This window comes from Phyllostomus hastatus, unplaced genomic scaffold (genome assembly GCF_019186645.2).
Source record: "Phyllostomus hastatus isolate PE091 unplaced genomic scaffold, TTU_PhHast_1.1 phas_contig_62, whole genome shotgun sequence".
Taxonomy (NCBI): Eukaryota; Metazoa; Chordata; class Mammalia; order Chiroptera; family Phyllostomidae; genus Phyllostomus; species Phyllostomus hastatus.
Window position 1 is genome coordinate 2633025 of NW_025333921.1, and position 26463 is coordinate 2659487.

The window sequence follows — 26463 nt, forward strand, 5'->3', positions numbered from 1 at the left end:
CAGAATTTGCATGGTATAGGAAATCAATTGAAACTTGAGCCCATGGATATTTACCTCAGCAAAATTCTTACTAATTATCATGACTATGTCTAGTTAGACTGTTGTAGGCATAATTGAGAGTTTACAAAAGGTTGAGATTCTTGTGTATAATTGTAAACCTCATGTTAATTATGTATAATTTATAGTTTCTGAGATATGTTTCCTATAACACTATTATTTTGTCTTTATTAAGCCAGTAAAGCTTTATATGTTGTGCATGCTGCTAGTAAATGTTAAACCAAAAAAATCAGTTTACATAGAAAATTGAATGCCTTGTATTGATGTTTTATATTGTCTTTTTTGTAAAGGTCTATTTTTCATGTAATTTTTGTGTTTCTTTTAATTGATAAAGTAAGTAATGTACTTACTGTAGGACTGAATTTAACTTTCTGAAAACCACTGTTTTTGATGATTAATCTTTAAGTAGGAATTGAATGGTTCAGCTCAGAAAAATATGTCAAATATGCTAAGTTGGCATTTACAGTATATTTGCATCAAAAATCTGGTCTCATTTTTCAATACTATGTATCGGGGATCAGCAAAGTAAGGACCTGTGGTGCAAATTCAGCCTTATCACTGTTTTTGTAAATAAAGTTTTATTGAAAAACAACCACATCTATTCATGTACATACTACATATGGATGTTTTTGTGCTATAAAGGCAAAGCTTAGTAGCTGTGACAGAGAACATATGGCAAAGCCTAAAATGCTATCTGACCCTTTACAGAAAAAGTTTGCTGATTCTTGCTTGGTATAACCTAGTTAAAGCTAAATTATGATGTAGTTGATCCTTGATATCTGTGGCATGTATTTTCTGAGACTTTTAAATGAATATAGAGGGAGAAATGCAAGTGTTGGCTTTTTCTCTTTCGAAATTTATGTTGGTATTGAAAGTTACTTTGCTCCTATGTAAATTTTAAATCCCAAATTAAACATTTTCTCACTGTTACTAAAGTTTTGTTTTTCTCCAAATGATCATTTACTACTGACTTCAATTTTAAAATATAATTGAGTAAAGCAAAATTGAGATCCAAATGCTAAGTGGTTGACTTAGGTCACTCATGCCCTGCATGTTGGACCTAGCATACTTACCAAACATTCAAATTCATTCATCAGCAAATGATAAATCACTATGTATTATGTACTTTTAAGGGCAATCACATAGATTATTTATAGTCTGAATGCTAAATTCATGTGCCAAGAATTTATTATAACTTTTGATAAGAACATTTTAATTTTTAAAAATTTTAGTTAGTAGGTAATTTTGATATTATACCACATATAATTATCTTAACCATATTCTGTTGAAAGATGCTAATTTAAAACATTAAAACACCTCTAGTAAAGTAATTTCTTACATTGTAGTGCCTGAAAAAAAGACTTATAAGTATTACATAGGAATTCCATAAACTTTTTGTTGTGTTGATATTTGGAATATACATATTAGGTAACCTACCTATACTGTTATTTTTCTTTCAGATCATATGTAATGCTTTGAAAACAGAAAAGGGAAATTTAAAACCTCAAGAACTAAATTTTTTGGCAAAAGTTGCCAGTAATCTACCAATCTAAATGTTCAATTTTAATGTATCTTTTTACATTTTAAATCATCAAGTTTAATAATTTAATTGTGAAGTTTGAGTACTTGAGTCTTCTGTAGCAATTGCCATACTTAGTCTAATTTCAAAAAAAAATTAATGTACATATTCTTCACCACATATGGTTCCCTTTAAAATCATATTTAGCCAACCAGTAACTAATAGTTAAATGCCACTGTTGTTCTTCAAATACTTTTACATGATCATACATAACTGTAAGAATTCTGTTATCTTATACTTTTCCACTACATTTTTTAATTGAGTAAAAAACAAGTGATTATCTTCACAGTTCTTGCAGAACCAGGTTTTATGAAGCAGGGTATTTGGAGACTGTTGATTTATTTTGAGAGAAAAAAGAGAAAAGATGAGACTGTTTGCCGTTGTTGAAATGTGAATCCAAGCAGACACTAGTAGTTTGAGACAGAATAAATTTATAAAATTTAAAATTACTGTACCTTCCTGTTAACCTATACAGCTTAAGTATGTATAGAAATAGTTTTTTGATGTTTCTTTTCTGTTAAGTTATAGTGTTCAAAAATTTATACTTTCCATAAATGTAGCTATTTTATTGAACTGTAGGGTTTGGAAAAATTTTGTAGCAAAATTTTTAAGTGTCTTCTATTATCTCTTCCTAGTGTCCATATTTTGGTGGTAAATGTTAAATCATAGAAGCATAGAAGTTGTGGGCAGGGTCTTGCACAGGCAGGAACTTGGGTATCTGAATTTTTCTAAAATCTACAGCATTTTACTAATACCCATTACAGATTTTCATTTAATTTATCCATTTAATTTAATGGTTGCCTAAATTATATTATAGACATTTTCTAAGATATGTTGTTTAAACTCTTTTTTCTTTTTACTATATTTTTTCAATTTACCAACATGAACAATCATTTCTATAAGCACTGTGACTCACAAAACAAAGTGAATTTTATGAGGGGGTCTAATTTGCTTTTTTTATCCCTGATTGAATAATTCTATATATGTAATTAAAAAGAGAAACTAATAGTAGTCTTCTAAAAATGTGGTTCAGTTTTGGTCAGTCTTTCTATATAGTATATTTATTTTAAGTAGGTAGCCGCAGGAGATTTTCAGGTCAAATTTAGTAGTAATTATTTGTCATTGCTTTTGAGGTAACATAGTTAAAACTTGTAATAAAAATACTTGACTTGTTTTATTTGTGATGATGTCCGAAAAACAGAGAGAATACAGTTTCTGGTGAGAATGGAAAGTCCAGGAATAAATATAATGATGAGAATGAGTGCTTCCATCACTGGGGAACTTTCTTCATCTAAGCACATATGAACAATTGATCCTTGTAGTCATATATAGCAGTAAACATTAATAACTTAACAGTCTGAAGTCAGTGCAGAAGATACGGAGCATTATTGAAAGATGGAGTCGAGCAGGTGGCACTTTAATATGTTCAGTGTCATGGTTGACTCTAAAGACTAGTCGAATGAAATTACTAGAGGTTCTAAAGATTTAAAAAGCGAACTCATTTTGCTGCACTAAGGAAATGCTACTGATCAGGCTTTCTGTGTCCCTTTTTTCTAGGCTAGAAAATATTAACCTTGAAGAAAATGACATGGTAAGCCATTCTCTGAGGAGATTTCTTGATGTCAGTCTTATATCTTAGAGGCTTAAGTTCAATTGAGTGGGTTTCAAGAACTAAGATGTGGGAAAAAGAAGAATTGACACACTAATAATGTACATCTTTGCTGCAATATGAAAATTCAATAACTTCACTCAGTCAATTTACAATTCACATGTGTCTATTAATTAAAACCCTATATTAAATAAAATATATTAAAACTTCATGTCTGACTAACATATAATGGTGTTGGTAGACATTACAGGAATTACTGAACAGAATAAACAATGCAGACACAGGGATAGCTATTGAGAAGAATGGAGCTATAATTGTGGATAGAATCTACAAGACCAAGGCATGTAAAAAGAGAATAACTGCAGAAGAAATGAATGCAGTGATAGAAGAACGGGATGCTGCTTTGTCTCAGGTAACTGCATGTATCTGTAAAAGCATATACTTAACCGTTTCCCCCTTCTTTACCGTTAAAAAATGACTTTCTCCTATTGTATGCTTAGTTCAAATCAGTTATTACCATATAATTAATATCACAATGATATATTAAAATAATCACATATTTTGTTATATCATTCTTAAAATACATGTATCCTCATTTCTTAATAAACTGCCAGCTTGTTATAAAAATATAATTCTTTAATGTAATCACTCATATATGAGACTTCTTACTCGAGTTACAGCTTTGTGAAGGCTGAGATTATATCTTTATTACTCTTTTATTCCCAATTACTAATTCAGTGCCTTTTAGTAAATATTGATAAATGAATCAAATTACTAGTGTATTCTTTCCTGAACATTGAGTACACCTTCCTGCTCTGACTGAAACCTGGCTACCTCCCTGAGGATATGGCATCCACGGCAGTCCTGATCGTATCCCCAGTGGTGATCGTATTCCCACACATGGCAGTTACACCAGTGGACGCAGAGGCTTGTTCCTCATTAGTGCTTTTAGGTCATTGTTTCATTTTCCTCTGTAACCACCTCCAGCTTTGAAGCTCAGACGTCAGACTGTACCACCCAGGCACACTCCTATTGCAGTCACGTACACACTCCTATGTCCCTTCCCTCATTTCTTAAAGATTTCAGGATCTCTTTCACTGTCTCTTTCTTCACCCTACTCCTGTCATAATTCTTGCTGATTTAAATATCTGTGTAGATGGTTTTTTCCATATCCAGTCTCAGTTTCAAGCATCCCACTTTCTGACCACCACTTAATATTTTTTTGAGCTCACTTACTCTAGAACTCTGACTCTAGCAAGTTTTCAACTTTACTGGCACCTACTTCTATTGCTCTTACCCCACCTATTCCTATCCCTCAGACCTCTTATGTCCTCACTACCCTCACCATCTAGCTCAAATGCTATGGCTCACTATAATTATCAGCAACTTGAGTATAATGACCTTAGTCCTCTTGGCCCTCTCTTTCTTTGTCTTACTCACCCAGCAAAATCTAAGCCTTATAAATGTAACTTTCTGCCTATTCTATACCTTCACAGATTTATATGGCAGGACAATATTACATAAGTCTGCCAGCTGAACTTACCTTACATTTATGACCACTGTCTTCAAGTAGACCCTTGGTGTTATTTGACAGTCTTCTTGCTTTTCATTAGTCCATTTACTCTTCCCTCTAGAGGACTATTTTATTTCTTTTCCTTTCTTTTCAGATATCTACGATCTCCTTCCAAATGAAAAGAGCTGCATGTCACTACCATTTCACCCACCAGCCTACCTGCATTTGCACTCATATGTTCTCTTTGACTTTTCTAGTTTCTTTTTTTCTTTTTACTGCGTGCATCTGTTTAAGACAACCTCTATTTCTACACTAGTTCACATCTGTTCTTGTCTGCTTAAGGTTATCACTTAACCAGCTAACCCTTTCTCTCCTGGTTCATAAAATGTTTCCTATTAGCTTATTTCTGTCATAGTCTAAAATTCTTTAATATCTTTCACAGATAATAGCATGGTGTTTTAGTAAGTCTTGGTCTTCTTGAGATTCACCCAGCACTTTTTCCTTCCCAAACTGAGAGCTGCATAGTCACTACTCCTGACAGATCCTGTATTTCACTGTTTGTCTCCTCAGCATTGAAAATTTGTGGAAGACTCTATCATTCTTCTCAGAGGTTTTAGGAGTTCGTTTTTTTAACTTCAATCCCCATGCAGGTTTGGGATTTAGCAAATGATTTAAGGCAGAAACAGTTCTCCAATCTCCAGTTTTCTCACTTCAGTATAACTGCCAAAAACAGGTAATTTCTCTATCCTCCAACAATAGCCATCCCTGTGGTCAAAGCCTGCTTTCTCTGTCCTTGCCCATGCCTTCAGTTTTTAAAACTTGGGGGTTGGGGAGTGACTGCAGATCTTCACATTGCCTCTCTCCACAGATTAGTCACTCAGCAGCAGCCTTCAGATTATGGTTTAATTCATCTGGCTTCTCTTGTTCTTGGCTAGAGCATTCTTCTGCCACAAATGATTTCATCCCATCTAGATGTGAAGATCTGACATTTATCTTCAGATTAGAATTGGAAACAGTCCTTAAACTTTTAAGACAGGCAACTGTTTTTACCATTGTGTTTTTCTACCAAGTGTATTTAATCGGGTCATTCAATATGCTGTTGAAGAGATAGCCAAACCTATTTTTATGTACTTGGAAGTAATTATAGTATAAAGTCAAACATTTGATTTTCTATCATTTATTTTTTAAGTTAACTAAAAATAAACACATAGAACCTAATTAAATATTGCTTGCTATTCATTTCTACTTCCTCTTTTATTTGTGTACTGCCTTTCATAGTATAAAATATAAAGAAATTGATACTTGGTTATTTTACCATCATGTCCCTATTTATAAAGTTATTATTTATCACTGGATATATATTTATTATGTTCATTGGAGAGGCAATTCTTATTTATTTTAGTTATTTTAATTTATATATTTGTCAAGCTCTCTGGCCCAAGTAGTATTCATTATAATTTTTGTCACAATCATTGTAAACTTTTTAATTATTGTCTTATAGTTCTTAATGGAAACTAATTTTTACACAAATTTTTTATTTTTTTAATATATTTTTATAATTATGCTATCCCATTTCCCCCCTTCACTCCCCTCCACCCTGCACACCTTCTCTCACCCACATTCCCCCCCTTTAGTTCATGTCCATGTGTCATACTTATAAGTTCTTCAGCTTCTACATTTCTCATACTGTTCCTACCCTCCCCCTGTCTATTTCCTACCTACCATCTATGCTTCTTATTTGCTGTGCCTTTTCCCCCCCTCACCCTCCCACTCCCCTATTGATAACCCTCCATGTGATCTCCATTTCTGTGATTCTGTGCCTATTCTAGTTGTTTGCTTAGTTTGTTTTTGTTTTAGGTGTGGTTGGTAATAGTTGTGAGCCTGCTGTCCTTTTACTGTACATATTTTTGATCTTCTTTTTCTTAGATAAGTCCCTTTAACATTTCATATAACAAGGGCTTGGTGATGATGAACTCCATTAACTTGACCTTATCTGAGAAGCACTTTATCTGCCCTTCCATTCTAAATGAAAGCTTTGCTGGATAGAGCAACCTTGGATGTAGGTCCTTGCCTTTCATGACTTAGAATACTTCTTTCCAGCCCCTTCTTGCCTATAAGGTCTCTTTTGAGAAATCAGCTGACAGTCTGATGGGCACTCCTTTGTAGGTAACTGTCTCCTTATCTCTTGCTGCTTCTAGGATTCTCTCCTTCATTTTAATCTTGGCTAATGCAATTATGATGTGCCTTGGTGTGTTCCTCCTTGGGTCCAACTTTTTTGGGACTCTCTGAGCTTCCTGGACTTCCTGGAAGTCTATTTCCTTTGGCAGATTGGGGAAGTTCTCCTTTACTATTTGTTCAAATAAATTTTCCACTTATTGCTCTTCCTCTTCTGCTTCTGGTACCCCTATAATTCAGATGTTGGAATGTTTAAAGATGTCCTGGAGGTTCCTAAGCCTCTCCTCACTTCTTTGAATTCTTGTTTCTTCATTCTTTTCTGATTGGATGTTTCTTTCTTCTTTCTGGTCCACTCCATTGATTTGAGTCCCAGTTTCCTTCCCATCACTGTTGGTTCTCTATGCATTTTCCTTCATTACACTTAGTGTAGCCTTCATTTTTTCATCTAATTTGTGACCAAATTCAACCAATTCTGTCAGCATCCTGATCACCAATGTGTCGAACTGTGCATCTGATAGGTTGCCTATCTCTTCATTGCTTAGTTATATTTTTTTCTAGAGCTTTGATCTGTTCATTCATTCGGGCCAATTTTTTTTGTCTTGGCGCACCTGTTAACATAGTGAGGGGTGGAGCCTTAGGTGTTCACCAGGGCGGGGCAATCCAGCTGCTGGATTGTGATGCTGTATGTGATGGAGGGGTCGAGAGGGAACAATGGTGCTTGCTGAGTTCTCTGCCGGATGTCAGTCCCTTCCCCCGATTCTGTCAAGCAAACTGGGCCTTTCTGGTGCTGATTCCCATGTGGGTGGGTTTGTGTATGTCCTGGGACCCTGTGGGTCTCTCCAGCGAACTCTCTTGTGAGGCTGGAAGTCTCTCCCTGTGCCTCATCCCCTACAGGTGTTTTCAGTCGGTGTTTTGGGGCTCTATTTCCTGGCGCTGGGACCCTGGATTGCGTGGTCTGTCTTGCTTCCCAGTTTTGCCTGCTTTATCTTCAAGTGAATGTGGGACTGCCTGGTCTGCCCTTCCACAATCTGCCACCTCACTGGGTCCTCCAGCTGCCACCTGCATGCCCAGGTTGCCAGCTGCTGCCTTGCATGCTTGGTGTCCGCCAGCCACCACTTTTTGCTTTTTTTTGCCTCTACCACTCCACCCCTCCTACTGGTCTGGATGAATATGTCTACTTTTAACTCCTTAGTTATCTGACTTCCATACGGTTCAATTTTCTGTCAGTACTGGGGTTTTTTTGGTTTCTAAATTTTTGTTGTTCTTATTTTGGTTGTGCAAGGAGGCACAGTGTATCTACCTATGCCTCCATCTTGGCCCTACATACATTTTTTAAATGTTTTGTTTTGGATAGTTTTCGAGTTGCAGAAATGTTTCAAGGATAGCAGAATACACAGTGTCTGTATACCTTTCACCCAGATTTAGTATCCCCTGATTGTGCCATTTCACATCAGTGTGCGACATTCGTCAGCATTAAGAAACCTCCATTAGTACATTACTATTTATTCCAGACATTATTCAGCTTTCACCACTTTTCCATTAAAGTCCTTCTGTTCCAAGATTCACTTTAGGAAGCTACATTGAGTTTAGTTGTCATGTCTCCCCAGTCTCATCTAGTTCTTTTCTATGACTTTGGCAGTTTAAAGATACTTATCAAATATTTTGTGGATTGTCTCTGATGTTTTCCTTATGATTAGACTGAAATTTTGAGCTTTTGAAAAGAATGTCATCAGAATTTTCACTTTAACTTTAAAAGTATTATTAAGCATCAGATATTTTTATTTATGTCTTAATCCCCACTGAGGATATTTATTGATTTGACAGAGAGTGAGAGAAAGACACATAGATGTGAGAGAGAAACATCAATTGGTTGCCTCCTTTACGTGCCTGACCAGTGATCTAACCTGCAACGTAAATATGTTCCCTGGCCTGGACTTGAACAGGTTCCCTGACCTGGTGTATGGGATGCTGCTCCAACCAACTGAGCCACCTGGCCAGGGCCAGATGTTTTCTAATTGTACTATGTCTTCTTTGTAGTACCAGGATAAATTTATTAGTCTCTTTCTTCTATGTATCATTGGAAGTTTTCAAATTTTGTGATTATTTCTTGATTTTGATACATTTATTAACTTTATTCTATAAATTAAGTTAAAATCATTTATTTACTTGATCTGTCCCTGTCAAAATCTTATCTTTTTCAGATGAATGCTTATGCTCTTATTTATTCATATTCTTCAGTATCTTTTTTGTTTCAAACAGAATTTAAAGTTTTAAAATTTTTCATAGGTGAATTAAAATTTTTATAGTTAGCATTTGTTTGATAAGGAATTGTTTTAACATCTCATATTTGTTCTTTTTTGTCATTTTTTTGCCCATTAGTGCTTGCATATTTTATTAAAATTTTAGAAATACCTATTTTTAACTAATTTAAAAACTATTTTTTAAGCTATTTTAGAAACTTCCTTTTTTAAACTAATTTTTCTGGATGTTAAGTTTTATAGGTCTCTAGAAGCTCTCTAGTTAAGCTGACCACTAAGTTGAGGAATTTTATCTATGATTACTTTTCAGTTTGGCCAAATACTCATTTTTTCTTAATGTCTAGCCATTGTTACTGTTATTGGCCTCAGCATTTGACTGTTAAATTATATTCAAATATATTCAAGCATCTATGTGACTAATAATATTCTAAGTCTTAGAGGCTAGTTCTAGAGACACAGTTGGATCCAGGTCAGATATCAGTATGCAATAGAAGAAGCATAGAACTAACCAGGACTGACAATTTATTAGCTTTTAGGGCTGACCTTATTGTGAGCTACAGTAATGCAGATAACCATTTGTATGAGTCTGGGTTATCCAGAAAAACAGAACCAATGGGAGATAGAGATTTTCTGTAAGGAATTGGTTCATGCGGTTGTGGAGACTGAGAAATCCAAAACTGCAGTTGGTCAAGCTGGATACCCAGGAAGATCAATACTGTATTTCCATTCTGAGCCTGAAGGCCTGGGAACCAGGAGAGCTGATGATGTAAGTTCTAGTTTTAGTCTGAAGGCAAGAGAAGATCCATCATTTCAGTTTAAACACACAGAGAGAAAAAAGTCTTTCTTATTCAGTCTTTCATTTATTCAGGCCTCTAGTGGATTGCATGAGACTCACCCACATTGGGGAGGGAAATCTATTTTACTCAGTCTACTATTACAAATGTTAATATCATCCAGAAACAACATTACAGACACATCCAGAAATAATGTTTAGTCAGCTCTCTGGGCATCCTGTGGCCCAGTCAAGTTTTCGCATAAAATTAACCCTCACACCATTCCTAAAGAGTTCTGGCTAAATTAGGTTACTTTTGATTGGCAAGGGTATGCGTAGATAGGCAAGGCCTAACAGTAGAAAGCTTTTGACTTTATTGATTTTTGTAGTTGATAGGATAATATTGGAGCAATTTTCATTAATTAGACCCCAGCTGGTATCTGGTGCATAGGTGAGGGGCCAAGCCTTTGAGAGTTGAATAAATTAGGCACAGAATCAGGTTGGGATGTGGACTTTAGCCAAATGGGCCAAAGGGATTAGTAAATTATTTTTGAAATACTAAAGCAAGACGTGCAATACAGCAGGAATGAAGGAAGAAAGTGGTAAATTCTATGTGAACATGGGTGTTTGGAATCTTCTCCAGGTGTAATGGGTGATATGTCTGTGGCTCTTGAACCAATTTCATCCCCACTAACTGATAAGGATGGGACTCTGTATTGCCAGGCTCGATCATGATTAATTCTAGAATTACATGAAAAGGAGCTTACAAGATAAAAAAAAAAAACAACTTTTAGGATCAGAGCACAAGCAGGCAAGAGCAGAAACTAGCACTAGCTTCTCTTTCCCAGGTTAAACATCTCAGCATCCTTCAACCTTGTCCTGGGTTTCCTTTTAGTTTGTTATCTTCTACATGCTCGTTTCCATTCATTGGTCTATCAGAGCTGAATTAGTGATTGTAAATTTCTATTATCAGAACACCATGCAGAGAATCTTCACTCACTTCTATATTTGCAAGTGAGTCATTCCAAATACCAAAACTTTATATCAACTTGTACTTTTATTTATTTTTTGTTGCTGAAATTTTACTACATTATTTAAGTGCCTTCTTTAAACAAAATATAATTAGCACAGCTTTTTTGATCATTTTTTTTTTTTGTCAAATGCTATAATGAAAACTCATCCTGAGATCATTCAGGTCTAGTGTTGACATATTCAAAAAACATAGAAGGACCAGTGGGTGATCATCAGGGAAATTAAAGAAATTCATCTAAATATTTCACTATGTTACTTCTCTGTAACCTACAAGCAATACCAACATTAAGCTCCAGCTCCAAAAATATGAAAAATAAACCAAAAAGAGGAAAATAAGACTGCAATGTAGTAATATAACAAAGAAAATTCTAGGAAGATAGCCAAGCAATGCACAGAAAGTACAATTGATCTGTTGCTTTTTGACTCTTTCTACCTTCAAGGATGTTTTCCTCCCTTACTTGTTGCTCATATGTCTGTCTACTATTTCAAGTCTCATCTGTTGCATAAAGTTCTCTCACATGAAACAATACCAATAAATATCTTCTTGGTACTCACATTTTACGTTGTATCCTGTTACAGTACTTGTCACATTGCATTAATGCTAATTGATTTTATGCCTGCCTTCCCTACCAGCATGAAGATAGGGACTGTTTTTTGTTACCTGTGTCTATGATAATGCTAAGGACAGTGTAGGCACTTAATGTATTGTTGTTGAATTAATGAACTGATGAGCTTAGCTATGTTAGACTTATTTTAAGATACACTGAACTAAAGTTAGTGAAATATTCATTCATGTGATACCTGTTATGTGCCTTGCATTGGGAATTTGGCAATGATCCAAATATAGAAGGTTCTTACTCTTATGGAACTTACATTTTAATATGGAAATACAGTGATGCCTTGGTACTCGTTGTCAATTCATTCTCAGACTCCTGACGAGTGCTGAATCTGACGAGTATCAAATGATGAAACATTTTCTCTTGTGGGGCAGTGTCATAACTTATACCAGTTCTAGCAGATGCACCAAGTCCTAAGCAAGTGCCAAGTGCTGCAACATTTTTTGCTCATCAAAATGGTATGAGTACAGGGATTGACAAATTTGGAAGCCTGTGAGTGCTGAGGTATGACTGTATAGTGAACAAATGAATAAAGATAATGATATGAAAATTAAAAGACAAAGGAGAGTAACTGTAATCGATAATGGGGTTGTCACTTTAAATAGTGTGATCAAGGCAGACCTCTTTGTCAACGTGGATGATTGAATTGGACTTGAAAGTGGAGAATCCAGCCACACAGAGAACTGTAGAAAAGATCAACAGTGCCCTGAGAGAGGAAACACGCTTCTTGTGTTTAAGGCAATGATATAAATGTACCAGGCTTATATGTAATTGCAGTGTAGTGAGCAAGAAAGATAATAGCAAGTGATGAAGGAGAAGATACAAGCAGCAGACAAATCTGTGAGGTCTCTTACAGGACATGGTAGGAAGTGGTGTACAAATTATAACTTAATTCAGAAGGTATTAAGGGAGAAAGGCTATTGCAATTGTCCAAGTGAAATACAAAACTCATAGTGGCTCAGAGGAGCAAGCAGAGATTTAGAAAAGTAGACAGATTTGGGAAATATTTAAATAGTACAGTGAACAGGTCATGAAGACAGATTGGATTTGGGCATAAAGGAATGGGAAGAATTTAGTCTGGCTCCTATATTTTGGGATTGAACACCATGTAGATATTTGCTCCATTTATTGTGATGGACGAGTTTTCGGGGGGAGATCAACGTATTTGGGGAGGGAAATTATGTTCTCTCTTGGATGTGGTGTATTTGAGATGATTCTTAAGATTTAAAATGGAAATATTGAGCAGGAACTTGGTTATTGCAGCTAATCAGCATATAAATAATTAAAGCTCTGGGATTAGATGAAATAAGGAAATATCATTGAGAAAAAAAAAGAGCCTAGGACCAAGTTCTGTGATGTGCCAACATTTAGCAGTTGGGCCCACCTAGCAGACTGGAAATGATGGCAAATGAGGTAGAAGGAAACTGAAGACAGTGTGGTTGAAGGCAAGAGAAGAAGGTGTTTGCAAGAGATGAAGATGATTCTTTTCCTTGAATGGTGTTAAGAGGTCAAGCCAGATGAGGATGGAACACGGTCAGCTATCTGTATCTGATGGTTCCTCACCAGTGGATTGAACCAACTGCAGATTGAAAAATAGTTGAAAAAAGTTACATTGTTGCTGGTGTATATTATGGAGTTAGGCTTATGACATGTGTGTCTGTACTGAAGAGGTAGACTTTTTAAATTCTCTAAACAAGCCCTGGCTGGTGTAGCTCAGTGGATTGAGCGCGGGCTGTGAACCAAAGTGTCACAGGTTCGATTTCCAGTCAGGGTACATGCCTGGGTTTCAGGCCATGACCCCCAGCAACTGCACATTGATGTATCTCTCTCTTTCTCCCTCCCTTCCCTCTCTAAACATAAATAAATAAAATCTTAAAAAATTCTCTAAACAATATAGTATAACAACTATTTTGTTATACCATATAGCATATAGTATAACATTTACATAGCATTTACCTTGTATTAGATCGTACAGTAATTTAGAGATCATTTAAAATATACAGGAGGGTGGTGTGTAGATTTAATGCAAATACTGCACCATTTTATATGAAACTTGAGTATCTGAGGATTTCGGTACCATGGGGATACAATCTCTTACAGATACTGAGGGAAGACTGTAGTTATTTTTAATTTGATCAATGGAAGATGTTGAGGGCCTTAACAAGAGTTTTGTCCAGAACAGAGGCCACGTGGGAGCAGTTGGAAGAGAGAACGAAAAGTGAAAAAGACAAGACAATGCATGTATTCAGCTTTGTTTCCCTGTAATGGAGATAGAGCTCTTGGTATTAGATGTAGAGGGGGCTTTGGTATCATAGAAGTTTTCTTTTTTTTTTTAATGGGAGATTCTAGAACATGTATTTGGTACATTGAAGACAATGAACCAAGATAGAAGAAAAGGTAATTTTAAGGGAGAAAAAGGATAAATACAGTAGGAAAATTCTGGTGTAGAGGAGTTTGAAAGTGGGTAGGATCTGGAACATAAGTGCAAGAGTTGTCTTTTGCCAAGATCAGGGAAACTACTTTCATTGCAACAAAAATACAGAGAACTTGGATGGATGCATGCTGGCAAACTGATAAATATAAGGGGTAGGGTGTCCTTTTTCTCTCAATGAAAATGCTAGGTTAATGTAGATTCTCAGTGTGATGGGTCAGTGAATGGTTGTGAAGGTTTATATAAAAGGAGATAATTTCAAATTATTATCTTCGATTATGTATAAATGAATGTAACTGGAGAAACATAGGATTTCAGGAAGAGCAGAATGCCTATTTGAGAATAAGGGTAATGAATTTAGAGTAAAACCTGTCAGGAAAGTTGCATGATTTCTTCTAGCAACATCCAGATCTGGAGTATAGTGTGGAGTCATATATACTTAATTTTAACTGGAGTTGGCATTTTAGTGGGTGAAGTGCTAGGGAGTCATTACAGTGATGAGCAATGGACTTTCTCTTGCGTAAAGAGGAAGAGGAGTCATGAGTGATGCAGAAGGATCTGAGGAGAGTGTAGTGTAACAGAAGGCAGTACCCAGGACAATAAAACGCTAGTAAGTTCATGTTTTAGCATTCTTTGTCTTATTGTGCTGCTTTGAGTTGTAGTCAAAAGAAACAGACACTTGAAAGAAAAATTTTGAAGGTATTACAATTAATAGGATTAATATATTCCAGATTTTCTGGTATAATTTTTATCTGGGTTTATGGGAGGGAAAAAATGGTAGAAATTTTATCACATATCAGCAGGAGAGATCAAGAAGTATTAAGAGAGAACACATCTGAAGAGAAGGTATAACTGATTTAGAGATTAGAAAATGTTTTTTTCTTTATTGTACCAAGCATAGAAATTAAGGTCTCGGAAGATAAATATAATGACATATTTTGAGATCTAGAAGTCTGTTTTAGAACATTTCTGACCTGGTTATGAATTTCTCACTTGATATTCTGTATGACCAAACGTCACTATGGAAAAGCAGATTGAGATTAGGGAGTGTAATCCACTGGAGGAACAAACCCAAAATCTTGGCCAGTGATGTAACCATCCAAATTAAACTTCCATATTAGCAGAGGAGAAGAAAACCTAGTTTCTTAACTTTTCTGTTGTTAATATGGCCTTCATTTTGTATCCCTTATAATTTGCATATTGCCTACCACATATTAGAAGTTTGACAGAAAGCTTATACCTGAAAAGAAAATAAATCATAACATTTAGAGTTTCATTTTTCAAGAAAAGTAGGAAGCATGTTTAACATTCTTTATTATAGTGACTGTAAAATTTTTATTAATATTTTTCCCTTGTCAATTTGTTAATTTGCTTTCCTTTCATGCAATTATTTGCCTCTGCATGCCTCTTTTTTAACCAGTCCATCTTGCTAAAATATATTGTTGATATTGATCTATTCTAATAACTTTTCACTTTCTTATTAAAATTTTTACAACTTTGTAAAACTATAAATAACTTTGGAAAGTACAGATAAACAAGAAAAAGGGAAATTTTTCTCATAAACTCATTTCCTTAGTATAAAGATTGTCTTTTTTTCAATGTATATTATATACATCTACTACTTGGTAACTTGATTTTTCACTTTGATTTTCCATTTTGTCAGATATTCTTATAATTTTATATTGTGCATATATTAAGATTTGTTGAGCTCAAATGTCATTTGAGAGGATGTTTATTTTTGTTTCTTTTTTTTTGATAGTGTGAATATTTTATAGCTAAATTTTTATGTACATCCATGTTTATCTCCTTAGGAAAAAGTCCTAGAGCAGAAAAACTGGATCAAACAATATAAACATTTTAGAATAAGTAAATATTTTAAAATTACCTAATTAGAAAAATTGTACTGTGAAAGCATCTTTATTTTACATATATGACTTTTTATAGGGAGCTGAAATTTTATAGTAGCATTCTTAGAAAAATACTTGATAATTGATTGTATAAACTGTTATTTGGGCACAAAAATTCAAATTACTCTGGGTTGGTTTTTTTTAGTACCTCTCTGATTTAATAAGGAAATTATCCAGTTAAGATTGTATTGGATTATATTTATGCTAAATTTTATTTTAAAAAATACAAGTATATGCAACCAAGTAGCTAATAAAATTATATGCCATGTTTACACAAGTATTGCAGGAGGAATGTAAAGATATGGCTATATCATTCACAGCAAATTACTCATCTTTAGTCCAAAGTGTCAGGACCATTAAAATAAAACTTACACTCTCCACATAGTAGTATACCAAGGCCTTTACTCTTTTGAAAATGACTCTGACTATGCTTGTACATTTGCATGCAGGTTTGTTTGATTAATTGCTACTTGACTCATCTGTCATAATACTAAGCTCTGGGATCACAAAAGATCAGATTCCCAAACTGCTTCCTAGAATTAATTTAAATATTAATGTTGATACCTTGAAAAGATTCAGGGGAAGGTGGGTTTTATTGTTACTAGTAGCCTGTTTCAGTATTATAATCCCTTGAAAAAATTCTAAAATTATGTATTAACTCATCATTAATGTTGTCTTTTTATATATTTAAAGTGTAATTTTTGGGGGAAACATCTTCTAGAAATATAATTATAAATCATAGGTGTATTATACATTTTCATGAGTATGTTTTTGGTTTAGTGATAATTATGACACATTGAGTTTTTCACTGTTAATATGTTTACCTTTTATCTGTTCACATTTTTTATTTCAGATAATTTTTTTAATCCTCACCCGAGAACATGCTTATTAATTTTTTTTTTGAGAGGGGGAAGGGAGGGGGAGAGTGAAGAAACATTGATATGGGAAGAAAACATCAATCCAATTTGTTGCCTCTCTTACGTGCCCTGACTGGGATCGAAACCTGCAACCCAGGCTTGTGCTCTGGCTGGGAATTGAACCTCCGACCTTTTGGTTTATGGGATGATGCTCCAACCAACTGAACCATACCAGCCAGGGCTCAGATAACATTTACACAGAGAAATTAAATACATAAAAATTAAATCAGTAATTTGATGAGTTTTGACAAATACCTGTACCCATGTGACCACATCTTGATAAAGTTACAGAACACTTTCATAACCCAGAAAGCTCCTCATTTGTTTCCCTTCCATGCCAATTATCCTGGTCACACCAAAAAAACTTTTCTGATGTTTTTACTCACAAATTTATTCTGTTTATTCTAGAACTTCATAGAAGTGGAGTCATACTGTGACAGCAAAATATTTTTAATATTCATCCATATTGTTTTTATATAAGCAGTTTATTCTTTTTGTTAAATCATATTTCATTGTATAATATTATTTTTTTTCTTGATGATGGATATTTGGAGCTGTCCAGTTTTTGTCTATTATGATTAAGACTACTATAAGAATTCTGTCTTTTTGTTGAAATGCATTTTCATTCTCTTGGTTAAATACCTAAGAGTGGAATTGCTGGGTCATAGGTTGGTAAGTATTTATTTTTAAAAGAAATTAGCAAATTGTTGGAATTTGCTGTATCATTTTACATTCTCATCAGAAATTTATGGTAGTTCTGATTGCTTCATAGACTGACCAATAATTGGTGGCATTAGTATTTTTAATTGTAGCAATTTTAGTAGGTGTGTAGTGGTATCTTACTGTGGTTTTAATTTGCATTTCTCAGTGACTAAAGATGTTGAATGAATTTTTATGTACTTAGCCATTCATATATTTTCTTTTTTGAACATCTGTTCAGGTACTTTACCTATCTTTTGATTGGGTAATTTAACCTCTTATTACTGATTTTTAAGAGATCTCTTCTAAAGTCTTTTGTCGGGTATATGTATTTAAGAATACTTTCTCCTCATTTTCTTATTTATTTTCTTAATTCTATATGTTGATGTACAAAAGTTTTCAATTTTGATGAAGTCCAGTAAATCAGTTTTTAATGTATTTTGTCTAAAAAAATCTTTCCTCACCCCAACATCACAGAAATACTATCCTATATTTTTCTACAAGTTTTATTGTTTTAATTTTACTTTTAATCTGTGATTTACTTTGTGTTAACTATTGTATATGGGGTAAGATCTAGATTGGTGTTCATTTTCTTAACAGGGTTAATATTCAGTTCCAGCACTATTTGTTGAAAATGTGTTTTTTCCCCCTTTGAATGGCTTTGGTGCCATTATTTTACACCATATAAGTATGTGTCTATTTATACACATGCTATTTTATTGTGGCAATCTTTATCCATATGCAAATGCTATACTTCATTGATCGCTGTGAATTTTGATGTCAGGCATTGACAGTCATCCAACCTTGTTTTTTATTAAGGTTTTAGTTATTATAGGATCTTTTTATTTTCCTATGAATATTAAAATCAGATTTTTTATTTCCTTAAAAAGCCTGTGGGGGTATGATTGAATCTCTAGATCATTCAAGTGAAGGGAAATCGATTTCTTAGCAATTCTGTTTTTTAAGTATATTTTATTGACTATGCTATTAATAGTTGTCCCAATTTTTTCTCCTCTTCCCCTCCTCCAGCATGTCCTCCCTACCCTCCAGTATTCCCCCACCTTAGTTCATGTCCATGGGTTGTACATTTAAGTTTTTAGACTTCTCTATTTCCTATTCTATTCTTAACCTCCCCACTGTCTATTTTATGCCTACCAATTATGTTTCTTATTCCCTGTACCTTTTACCCCATTCTCCCCTTCTCCGCCCTCTCCTCACTGATAACCCTCTATGTGATCTCTATTTCTTTGATTTTCTTCCTGTTCTAGTTGTTTTCTTAGTTATTGTTTCTGTTTTTTTTAAGTGTAGTTGTTGATAATTATTAGTTTGTTGTCATTTTACTATTCATAGTTTTTGATCTTCTATTTCTTATACAAGTTCCTCTAAATTTATCTGGGAAGCACTTTATCTGCCCTTTTATTCTAAATGATAGCTTGCTGGATAGAGTAGTCTTGGATGTTGGTTCTTGCCTTTCATGACTTGGAATACTTCTTTCCAGCCCCTTCTTGCCTACAAGGTTTCTCTTGAGAAATAAAGCTGATAGTTTTATGGGAACTCCTTTGTAGGCAACTGTCTCCTTTTCTCTTTATGCTTTTAAGATTCTCTCCTCATCTTTAATCTTGGGTAATGTGATTATGATGTGCCTTGGTGTGTGCTTCCTTGGGTCCAACTTCTTTTGGACTCTCTGAGCTTCCTGGACTTCCTGGAAGTCTATTTCCTTTGCCAGATTGGGGAAGTTCTCCTTCATTGTGTTTTCAAATAAGTTTTCAATTTCTTGCTCTTCCTCTTCTCCTTCTGGCACCCCTATGATTTGGATGTTGGAACGCTTAAAGTTGTCTCAGAGGTTCCTAAGCCTCTCCTCATTTTTTTGAATTCTTGTTTCTTCATTCTGTTCCAGTTGGATGTTTACTTTTTCCTCTTGTTCCACATTGTTGATTTGAGTCTCGGGTTCCTTCCCTTCACTTTTGGTTCCCTGTGTATTTTCCTTTATTTTACTTTGTATAGCCTTCATTTCTTCCTTCATTTTGTGACCAAGCTCAGTCAAACTGTGAGCATCCTAATTACCAGTATTTTGAACTCTGTATCAGACAGGTTGTCAGTCTGCTCATTGCTTAGCTCTTTTCCTGGAACTTTGATCTGTTCTTTCATTTGGGCCATATTTCTTTGTCTCGATGCACCTGTTATGTTGTAGGGGGGGTGGAACTTTAGGTAGTTGCCAGGGCACGGTAACCCTCTTTATTGCGTTATGGTGCTGTCTGTGGGGGAGTGGTCAGAGAGGGAACAATTCCACTTGCCCAGCTTTTGCCTCAATTTCTGTCACTTTCCTCACTTCCCACAAGTGGATTGTGCCCTTTCAGGTGCTGATTCCCAGGTGGGTGGGTGTTTGTACATTCTAGGATCCCATGGACCTCTCCAACAGACTCACCTGTGAGACTGGGAGTACCTCCCGCTTTCGCAACTCCCACAGGATTTTATTGTCAGAGGTTTTGAGTCTTCAGTTTCCCAGTCAACCAGCCCCTGCCTTGCCAATGTGGTCCGCCACCTTGCCACCGGCTGTAGGAGCCCGTTCTGCGTGGTGTGGGCCCAGCTCCCACTCGGAGATGCACAGGACCCATGCCCATGGTTCTCCTGTGGGGAATCAGGCCTGCAGTGTACCTAGGCCACTATAAGTCTTGCTTTTTTTACTAAAACTCCCACCCTGAAATGAGGACTATTATGTATTGGGTGGAGAAACCCAATAAAAGCCTGTCATGGCAGAGGCCATGGCTTTTGCTCCTCTCGAGAGAAAAGCCATTCTGTCCCTTTTCTCCACCGGACTCGGTAGTCTGTGTGAATGTCTCATTTCATCCATAATGACACAGACACTATGGGCTGATGTCTGCATCAACCAGCTGCATGTCTCCACCCCTCCTGTCAGTCTGGATGAATATTTCTTCAACCCCTTGGCTTTTGGAGTTCCATGCAATTTGCTTTTCTGGCAGTTCTGGTGGTTCATTGTTTTTAAATTGGTCATTATCCTTCTTTTGGTTGTTTGAGGAAGCAAAGCGTTTCCACCTATGTCTTCATCTTGGTCAGAACTCCCAATTTTATTTTTTCTGTTAATGGTATTTCTCACAATCTTCTTAATATTAAGAAGTATACCATATGATTTAAATTGTAAGAATGTTAAAATAGTCAAATTTCATTTTCCTTCATTCTTTAGCTATATTGATATGTATTTTAATATTTATTTTTATTCAAACAATAAATTGTCTTTCAAAGAAATTGTAAGATGTACTCATATGTTTGTCTATACATGTATCATTTTAGGTGCTTTTTATTTCTTCATGTTGGAATGAATTTTCATTTTGTGTTACTTTGCTTAACTTGAATAACATCTTTGAGTATTTTCTTCCTTTCTTTTCTTCTTGCTTCTCTCTTTTTATCACTCCTTTTCTTTTTCTGTTTTCTATTACACATCTGCTGTTGTCAAGTTCAGATCTCATGTATCTGTGGTATTCCAGATATATTTTCTTCTTACCCCATTATATGGTAGCAACCTAATTTCCTTGGTAGTCAGCATCAGCTGCCTCAGCCAGTTCAGTAACCACCTTTCTTACATATTGATTCAGAGGCATGAGGAGCCTTAAGCAGCCAGGTGACAGTTTCAGTTTCCAGTTCAATAGAATTTTTATGTCTCAGGTGGAAGTTTTTCTCTCTTTGGAACTGGGATCACTGGATCAGCAGGACCTGTTTGTAGAAATGAAAAGCAAAAGTTTTCTTAGTGGATAACTATGGGTAATAGTGAATGAAGCCATCATGTTTCTATCCCTTGATTCCTGGACCTGTGAATTCTATGTGCATAAAAAGTACCACATATTATACTCTGATTTAGAGCATATACATTGTCATGTGGAACCTTAACCTAGCCTCGCACGGTATTGGCACCTAACTGGTACCATAACCAAGTCTTGAGAAATCCATTCCAATGTCTTATCAAGCCAGCTACATCAAGATAATGGGGAACATGATAAAGATCACTGAATTCCATGAGCATGGGCCCATTGTCACACTTGGTTTTCTATGAAGTAAGTTCCTTGATGAAGCAATGCTATGTGGAATCTCATGATAGTACAGGTGTTCTATAAAGTCTGTGAATGGTTGTTTTTGCATAAGCATTGCATTCAGGGAAGGCAAATCCATATCAAGAGGAAGTGTTTATTTCAGTAAGAACAGTAAAGAGTAGATTCAGTAAGATGGTAGAAGAATAGAATGTTGTGATCCAAGAATAGGGCTTCAGGGATTAGGGATTAAAGAGAACTAAGAACAAGATGCCAGTAGATTTTATTAGAATAAATGATTCAAGAAGTTGTGGAAAAGTCTTGCTTTTTGTCTGGAATGTTGGCAAGAAACTTTATTTTTTTTTTAAGATTTTAATTTATTTTTAGAGAGAGGGGAAGGGAAGGAGAAAGAGAGGGAGAGCAACGCCAATGTGTGGTTGCTTCTCATGTGCCCCCTACTGGGGACCTGGCCCTCAACCGAGGCATGTGCCCTGACTGGGAATCAACTAGTGATTCTTTGGTTCACAGATGTCACTCAATCCACTGAGCCACACCAGCCAGGGTAGAAACTTTCTTTTAAAATGTAGGAAAGGAACCTTGGTTGTTAGATCACAGTGGCACAGATAAGTAGCATTTCATCCAAATCAGTGTTTCTCAGACTCTCTAGATGAAAGACCAGTTCTTTCAAAATATTTTCCAGGGTGTTATGAACCACAGCTTTTATAACATACAAAAATAATTACCAAAAAGTGAAATGGAAATATATATAAACATGCAATATTCAAGCATACATTTTTGTTGTTGTTTTTATTGGGTTCAACAGCCATAAAATTGCTCTGTGACATTCTTCTAAATGTTTCATTGCCTCGTCTTCATTTTAGTACCGGCTTCGTTGTGGTATCACTTTCAGACCTGTAGTAGCCTCTGGACCATACACTCTAAATGCGTAACAGAAAGTTAAAAGTGAAAGGGTTGTTTAATGAAGGACTAGTGGGCTGAAGATGACAGCTGGGAAGCAGGAAAACAGAAGTCCTTATTCCTACCTCTGAAGAAACGTCATGTGAAGAAGGAGTTACATATGAACTACTTGAGAGGGTTCATATATAACCCTCTTCAGAGATAAGTGTCACTGAAAGTGAGATGAGTTTTTTTTTTTATTAAGCTGATATATAAAGGGTATTACACTTAAGAATATATGAAAGTATCTTAGCAATGAAAAGGTTCTTCCAAAGACTACAGGTGACAAAAGTGCAAGGAAGGTAGGTGAGAGAAGCAGCTAAGTCAAAAGAAAATTGGAGTTTTAGTTGACTTTAGGGGAATTGAATATAATGTAAACTGTTTTTCATTGAGATTGCTCTTCAATGAATTGCTTCTAAGTGATTTGGATGGTGTTTCTGGTCCTGCATATAAACATCAATAAAAGAATTTCAGGGACATTTTTATAAAAAATGTAAAAAGTATAATTGATTGTCCTGTTGAAAAACTAGGTAGGAAGTGTCCTGAGAACTGTATCAAAGTTTCCAAAACTTTTGGTGCTATAGTCAACAAATCAGTCCACAAGTATTTACTTGTTTTTGATGAGGAACATTAGTTATATTTATAACAGTCAACGATAATTAGAGTCTTATCTCCAAAAGAAGATGCCTTGTATATAATATTTAACTTGTTGATACTTTGATTTGTCATAAAATTTTTTAGTTTTTCCCCTGTTGTAATCTTAGAAATTGGAGTGGCTTATTTTAGGATTTAACATTGTCTGGGCTATACTTATTATACAACAAGAAAATTAAGAATGAGCACTTAAGTAATTGACAGCTCTATTGAGATTACAACATTTATAATAGCAAACAAAGTTTGCAAACCAAGAGGGGAGGCATCTTTGATTCCAGGAATACAGCTTAATAAACTATTAAACTGTGGCTAGCATCCAGTGAGTACTAATAGCATTTCCTGAACTCTGCTTTGTGTTTTTTTACAATAATACAAGAAGCATCTCTATCCTTTTGTGCAATAACTGCCAACTTAACATCTAGGTTATACCATTGTTTGTTTATGGATTTTGAGAAAATCTATTGAAGTTTACTTAAGAACCAACTCATTACAATGGTATTATTTACTGAATTTTGTTTTGCTGACCACCAGCTAACTACAGCGTTCACCATTACAAGTTTATAACTGTACAGAAAGGATCAAAATACCACATCCTAGGAGTGGCATTAGCCAGAGAAGTAAGTTCATCATCTTAGAAGTAAATGCCTTGCAGCAGTGAAGAGATTATACAAAATAACTTGTATCAGATTTCTTTCATGTGATAATTTTATAATTATCTTTCATTACTTCAATTAAAAATACAGGTTCAAGCCCTGGCTGGTGTAGCTCAGTGGATTGAGTGCGGGCTGCAAACCAAAGTGTCGCAGGTTCAATTCCCAGTCAGGGTACATGCCTGGGTTGCAGGCCATGACCCCCAGCAACCGCACATTGATGTTTCTCTCTCTCTCTATCTCCCTCCCTTCCCTCTCTAAAAATAAATAAAATCTTAAAATATATATATATGTTTATATATCTTAATTACTTTTTGGTCATATTAAATAGCAGAGATACAATACTTTTCTGATATAATTCATATAAAAAATTCAAAACAATTCTGGAACTTTTATTGAAATTGAAGAGGAAGTGTGATTAACAAATTAGAACTTTTAATTGTAATCTACTGGAATTTGTTATCTCAAGTCTATTTAACATTTTAGATGACCATCTTAAACATCTGGAAACTACCAACCAACTATTATTGAATTCTATACAAACATATTTCTAATTTAGCTATAATGTATTAAGTATGATTTTGAATCCATACAGTTAATAATTATTAATATAACTAACAAGTCATACATTAGATATGTAAAGCCTTGTGTTTAGATAGCCATGTTTCTCTTATTAAACCTGAAGGCTGCCCCAGCAGATTGAGATCCTGAAAAACTGTGGGTGTGGTAGAAGGTGTGCCTCTTCTCAGGACAGCAAATACTACTGAAATCAAGGGATTGCATAGCCTTTATTTTTGGCTCTCCATTTTCTTGACAATCTATTTAAATTAATTCATTGGATTTATCATCCTACCCTTCATCCTACTCCCAGAACAAGGCCCATATGCAGTGCTGTTTGATAGAACATTCTACAATAATGGAAATGTTTTCAGCAGTGTTCAGTTTAGTAGCCATACAGTTGGGTGTTTTTTTGTTTTTTCAGTAGCCATACAACCAGTTTTGAAAACTGTTCGGCAGTTTGTTATGCAGTGGAAGAATATCTACCCTGACCTAGCAACTCCATGTCTAGGTATTTATCCAAGGAAAACCAAAACATATATGCTGTAAGACTTTTAGAGGAATGTCCATGGGAGGTTATTATAATATCTAAGTATTGAAAACAACTCAAATGTCACTTCATTAACTGGAAAACAAATAAATTATGTTACATTCCTACAATGTAATATTTTTCATGAAAAGAATGAATTCCTCATGCACACAGAAGCATTGATGAATCTTTAATATATATGTTGATTGAAAGAAGTCACACAAAAGATTAGAGTTAAAGGCTTTGTTTTTATAAAGTTAAGGAGCAGGCGAAATTATCCATGATATTACAAAGTGGAACAATGGTAGCCGATGGATATGGGTATAGATTCGCTAGAAGAGGGAGCCCCAAGACCTTTTGGTGTGACAGAAATATTCTATATCATGAACAGGGTGATCACATAAATATGTAAAGTTTTCAGAAATCCATCAGTTATACAACCAGAATCTGCATTCTACTCTATATAAATTTTGTGTAAAATAAAACCCCTACAAAACAATGGTTTGACCTATGAGGTATGTTTTGTAAATAAGTTCCCCTTATGGGCGAACTTATCATGATAATTTTTATCATTTATCATGATAATTTTTTTTCTCTACTTCCAAGTCTGTCTTCTGGTTTAGGCCCTATATTCCCTCTGTGGAATCTTGATGTTTTACTGCTTTCCTCCTTATGGCCCTACCTGTATTAGTACATTGCAGCTGTATCCCAAGCTTTAGATGTTTAGACTTACGCTTCTTATTTGGGAGTCAGTTAAAGGACATATCATGAAATAGCAATTGTTTACATTTTTTTATCTTAGGAAACATGACACTCACTTTCCATATTTCTATACTTTAGAAATTCTTTATTTTCATATAATTTTGCCCGGTTTTATACTCATATGTTTATAAGTTAATAATTGCCTAAATATTGTTTATGGCATATGCTTTTAATTTTAGAAGGAAATGAATATGGAAAAAACAAGATTTCTGTAAACCAAATTCAGATCATTTCTTTAATAAACAGCATTAGATAATTTTGAAGAACCAGTTCATTTGGCACTGGAATCAGAAGTGGATGTGAGGGAGAATGCCAGGCAAACGATTTCCATGAGAATATGTAGGAGGAAGGACAGTGCACCCATAGAAGCAAGGAAGGCATGGTATTTCTGTGAAGGGCTTCCGGTGAGAAAGGGTCTGATGCTGTGTAGATAAATCAGATATGTGTAAAAACTTGCACAAAGACAAAAAAGGTTGTAAGAAATATCCATATTTGGTAACTGTGGATAATTTAGCATGTCTGAAGTACAGCAATGTGTGCATGGAATTGGGGAGGAATGAGAAAATATTTAATAAGTCTGACCGGTTTATGAAATGTCACTGTTATTCTCCAAAACTTGCTTTTAATTCTGCAAGCAGTGTAAGCCAATAAAGGAAATCAAGATAGGATAGGTAGGAGTTAGTGTAATCAATCAGTGTTGTATTTTAGACAGTGCTCTTTGGAATATTAATTAGCTCTGAGATGCAA

The 26463-nt window shown here is 35.0% G+C and overlaps 1 protein-coding gene across 4 annotated transcripts in view; it reads left to right on the top strand.

Moving 5' to 3' along the window:
• MIPOL1 (mirror-image polydactyly 1) overlaps nucleotides 1-26463 on the top strand; it is a 306644-nt gene that overhangs the window by 99762 nt on the left and 180419 nt on the right. For all 4 annotated transcript variants that reach the window (XM_045848602.1, XM_045848604.1, XM_045848603.1 and 1 more), the window contains exons 8-9: nucleotides 3194-3227; nucleotides 3487-3657. In XM_045848602.1, the coding sequence (XP_045704558.1) occupies nucleotides 3194-3227; nucleotides 3487-3657 (205 nt within the window). The remainder of the gene's footprint in view (nucleotides 1-3193; nucleotides 3228-3486; nucleotides 3658-26463) is intronic.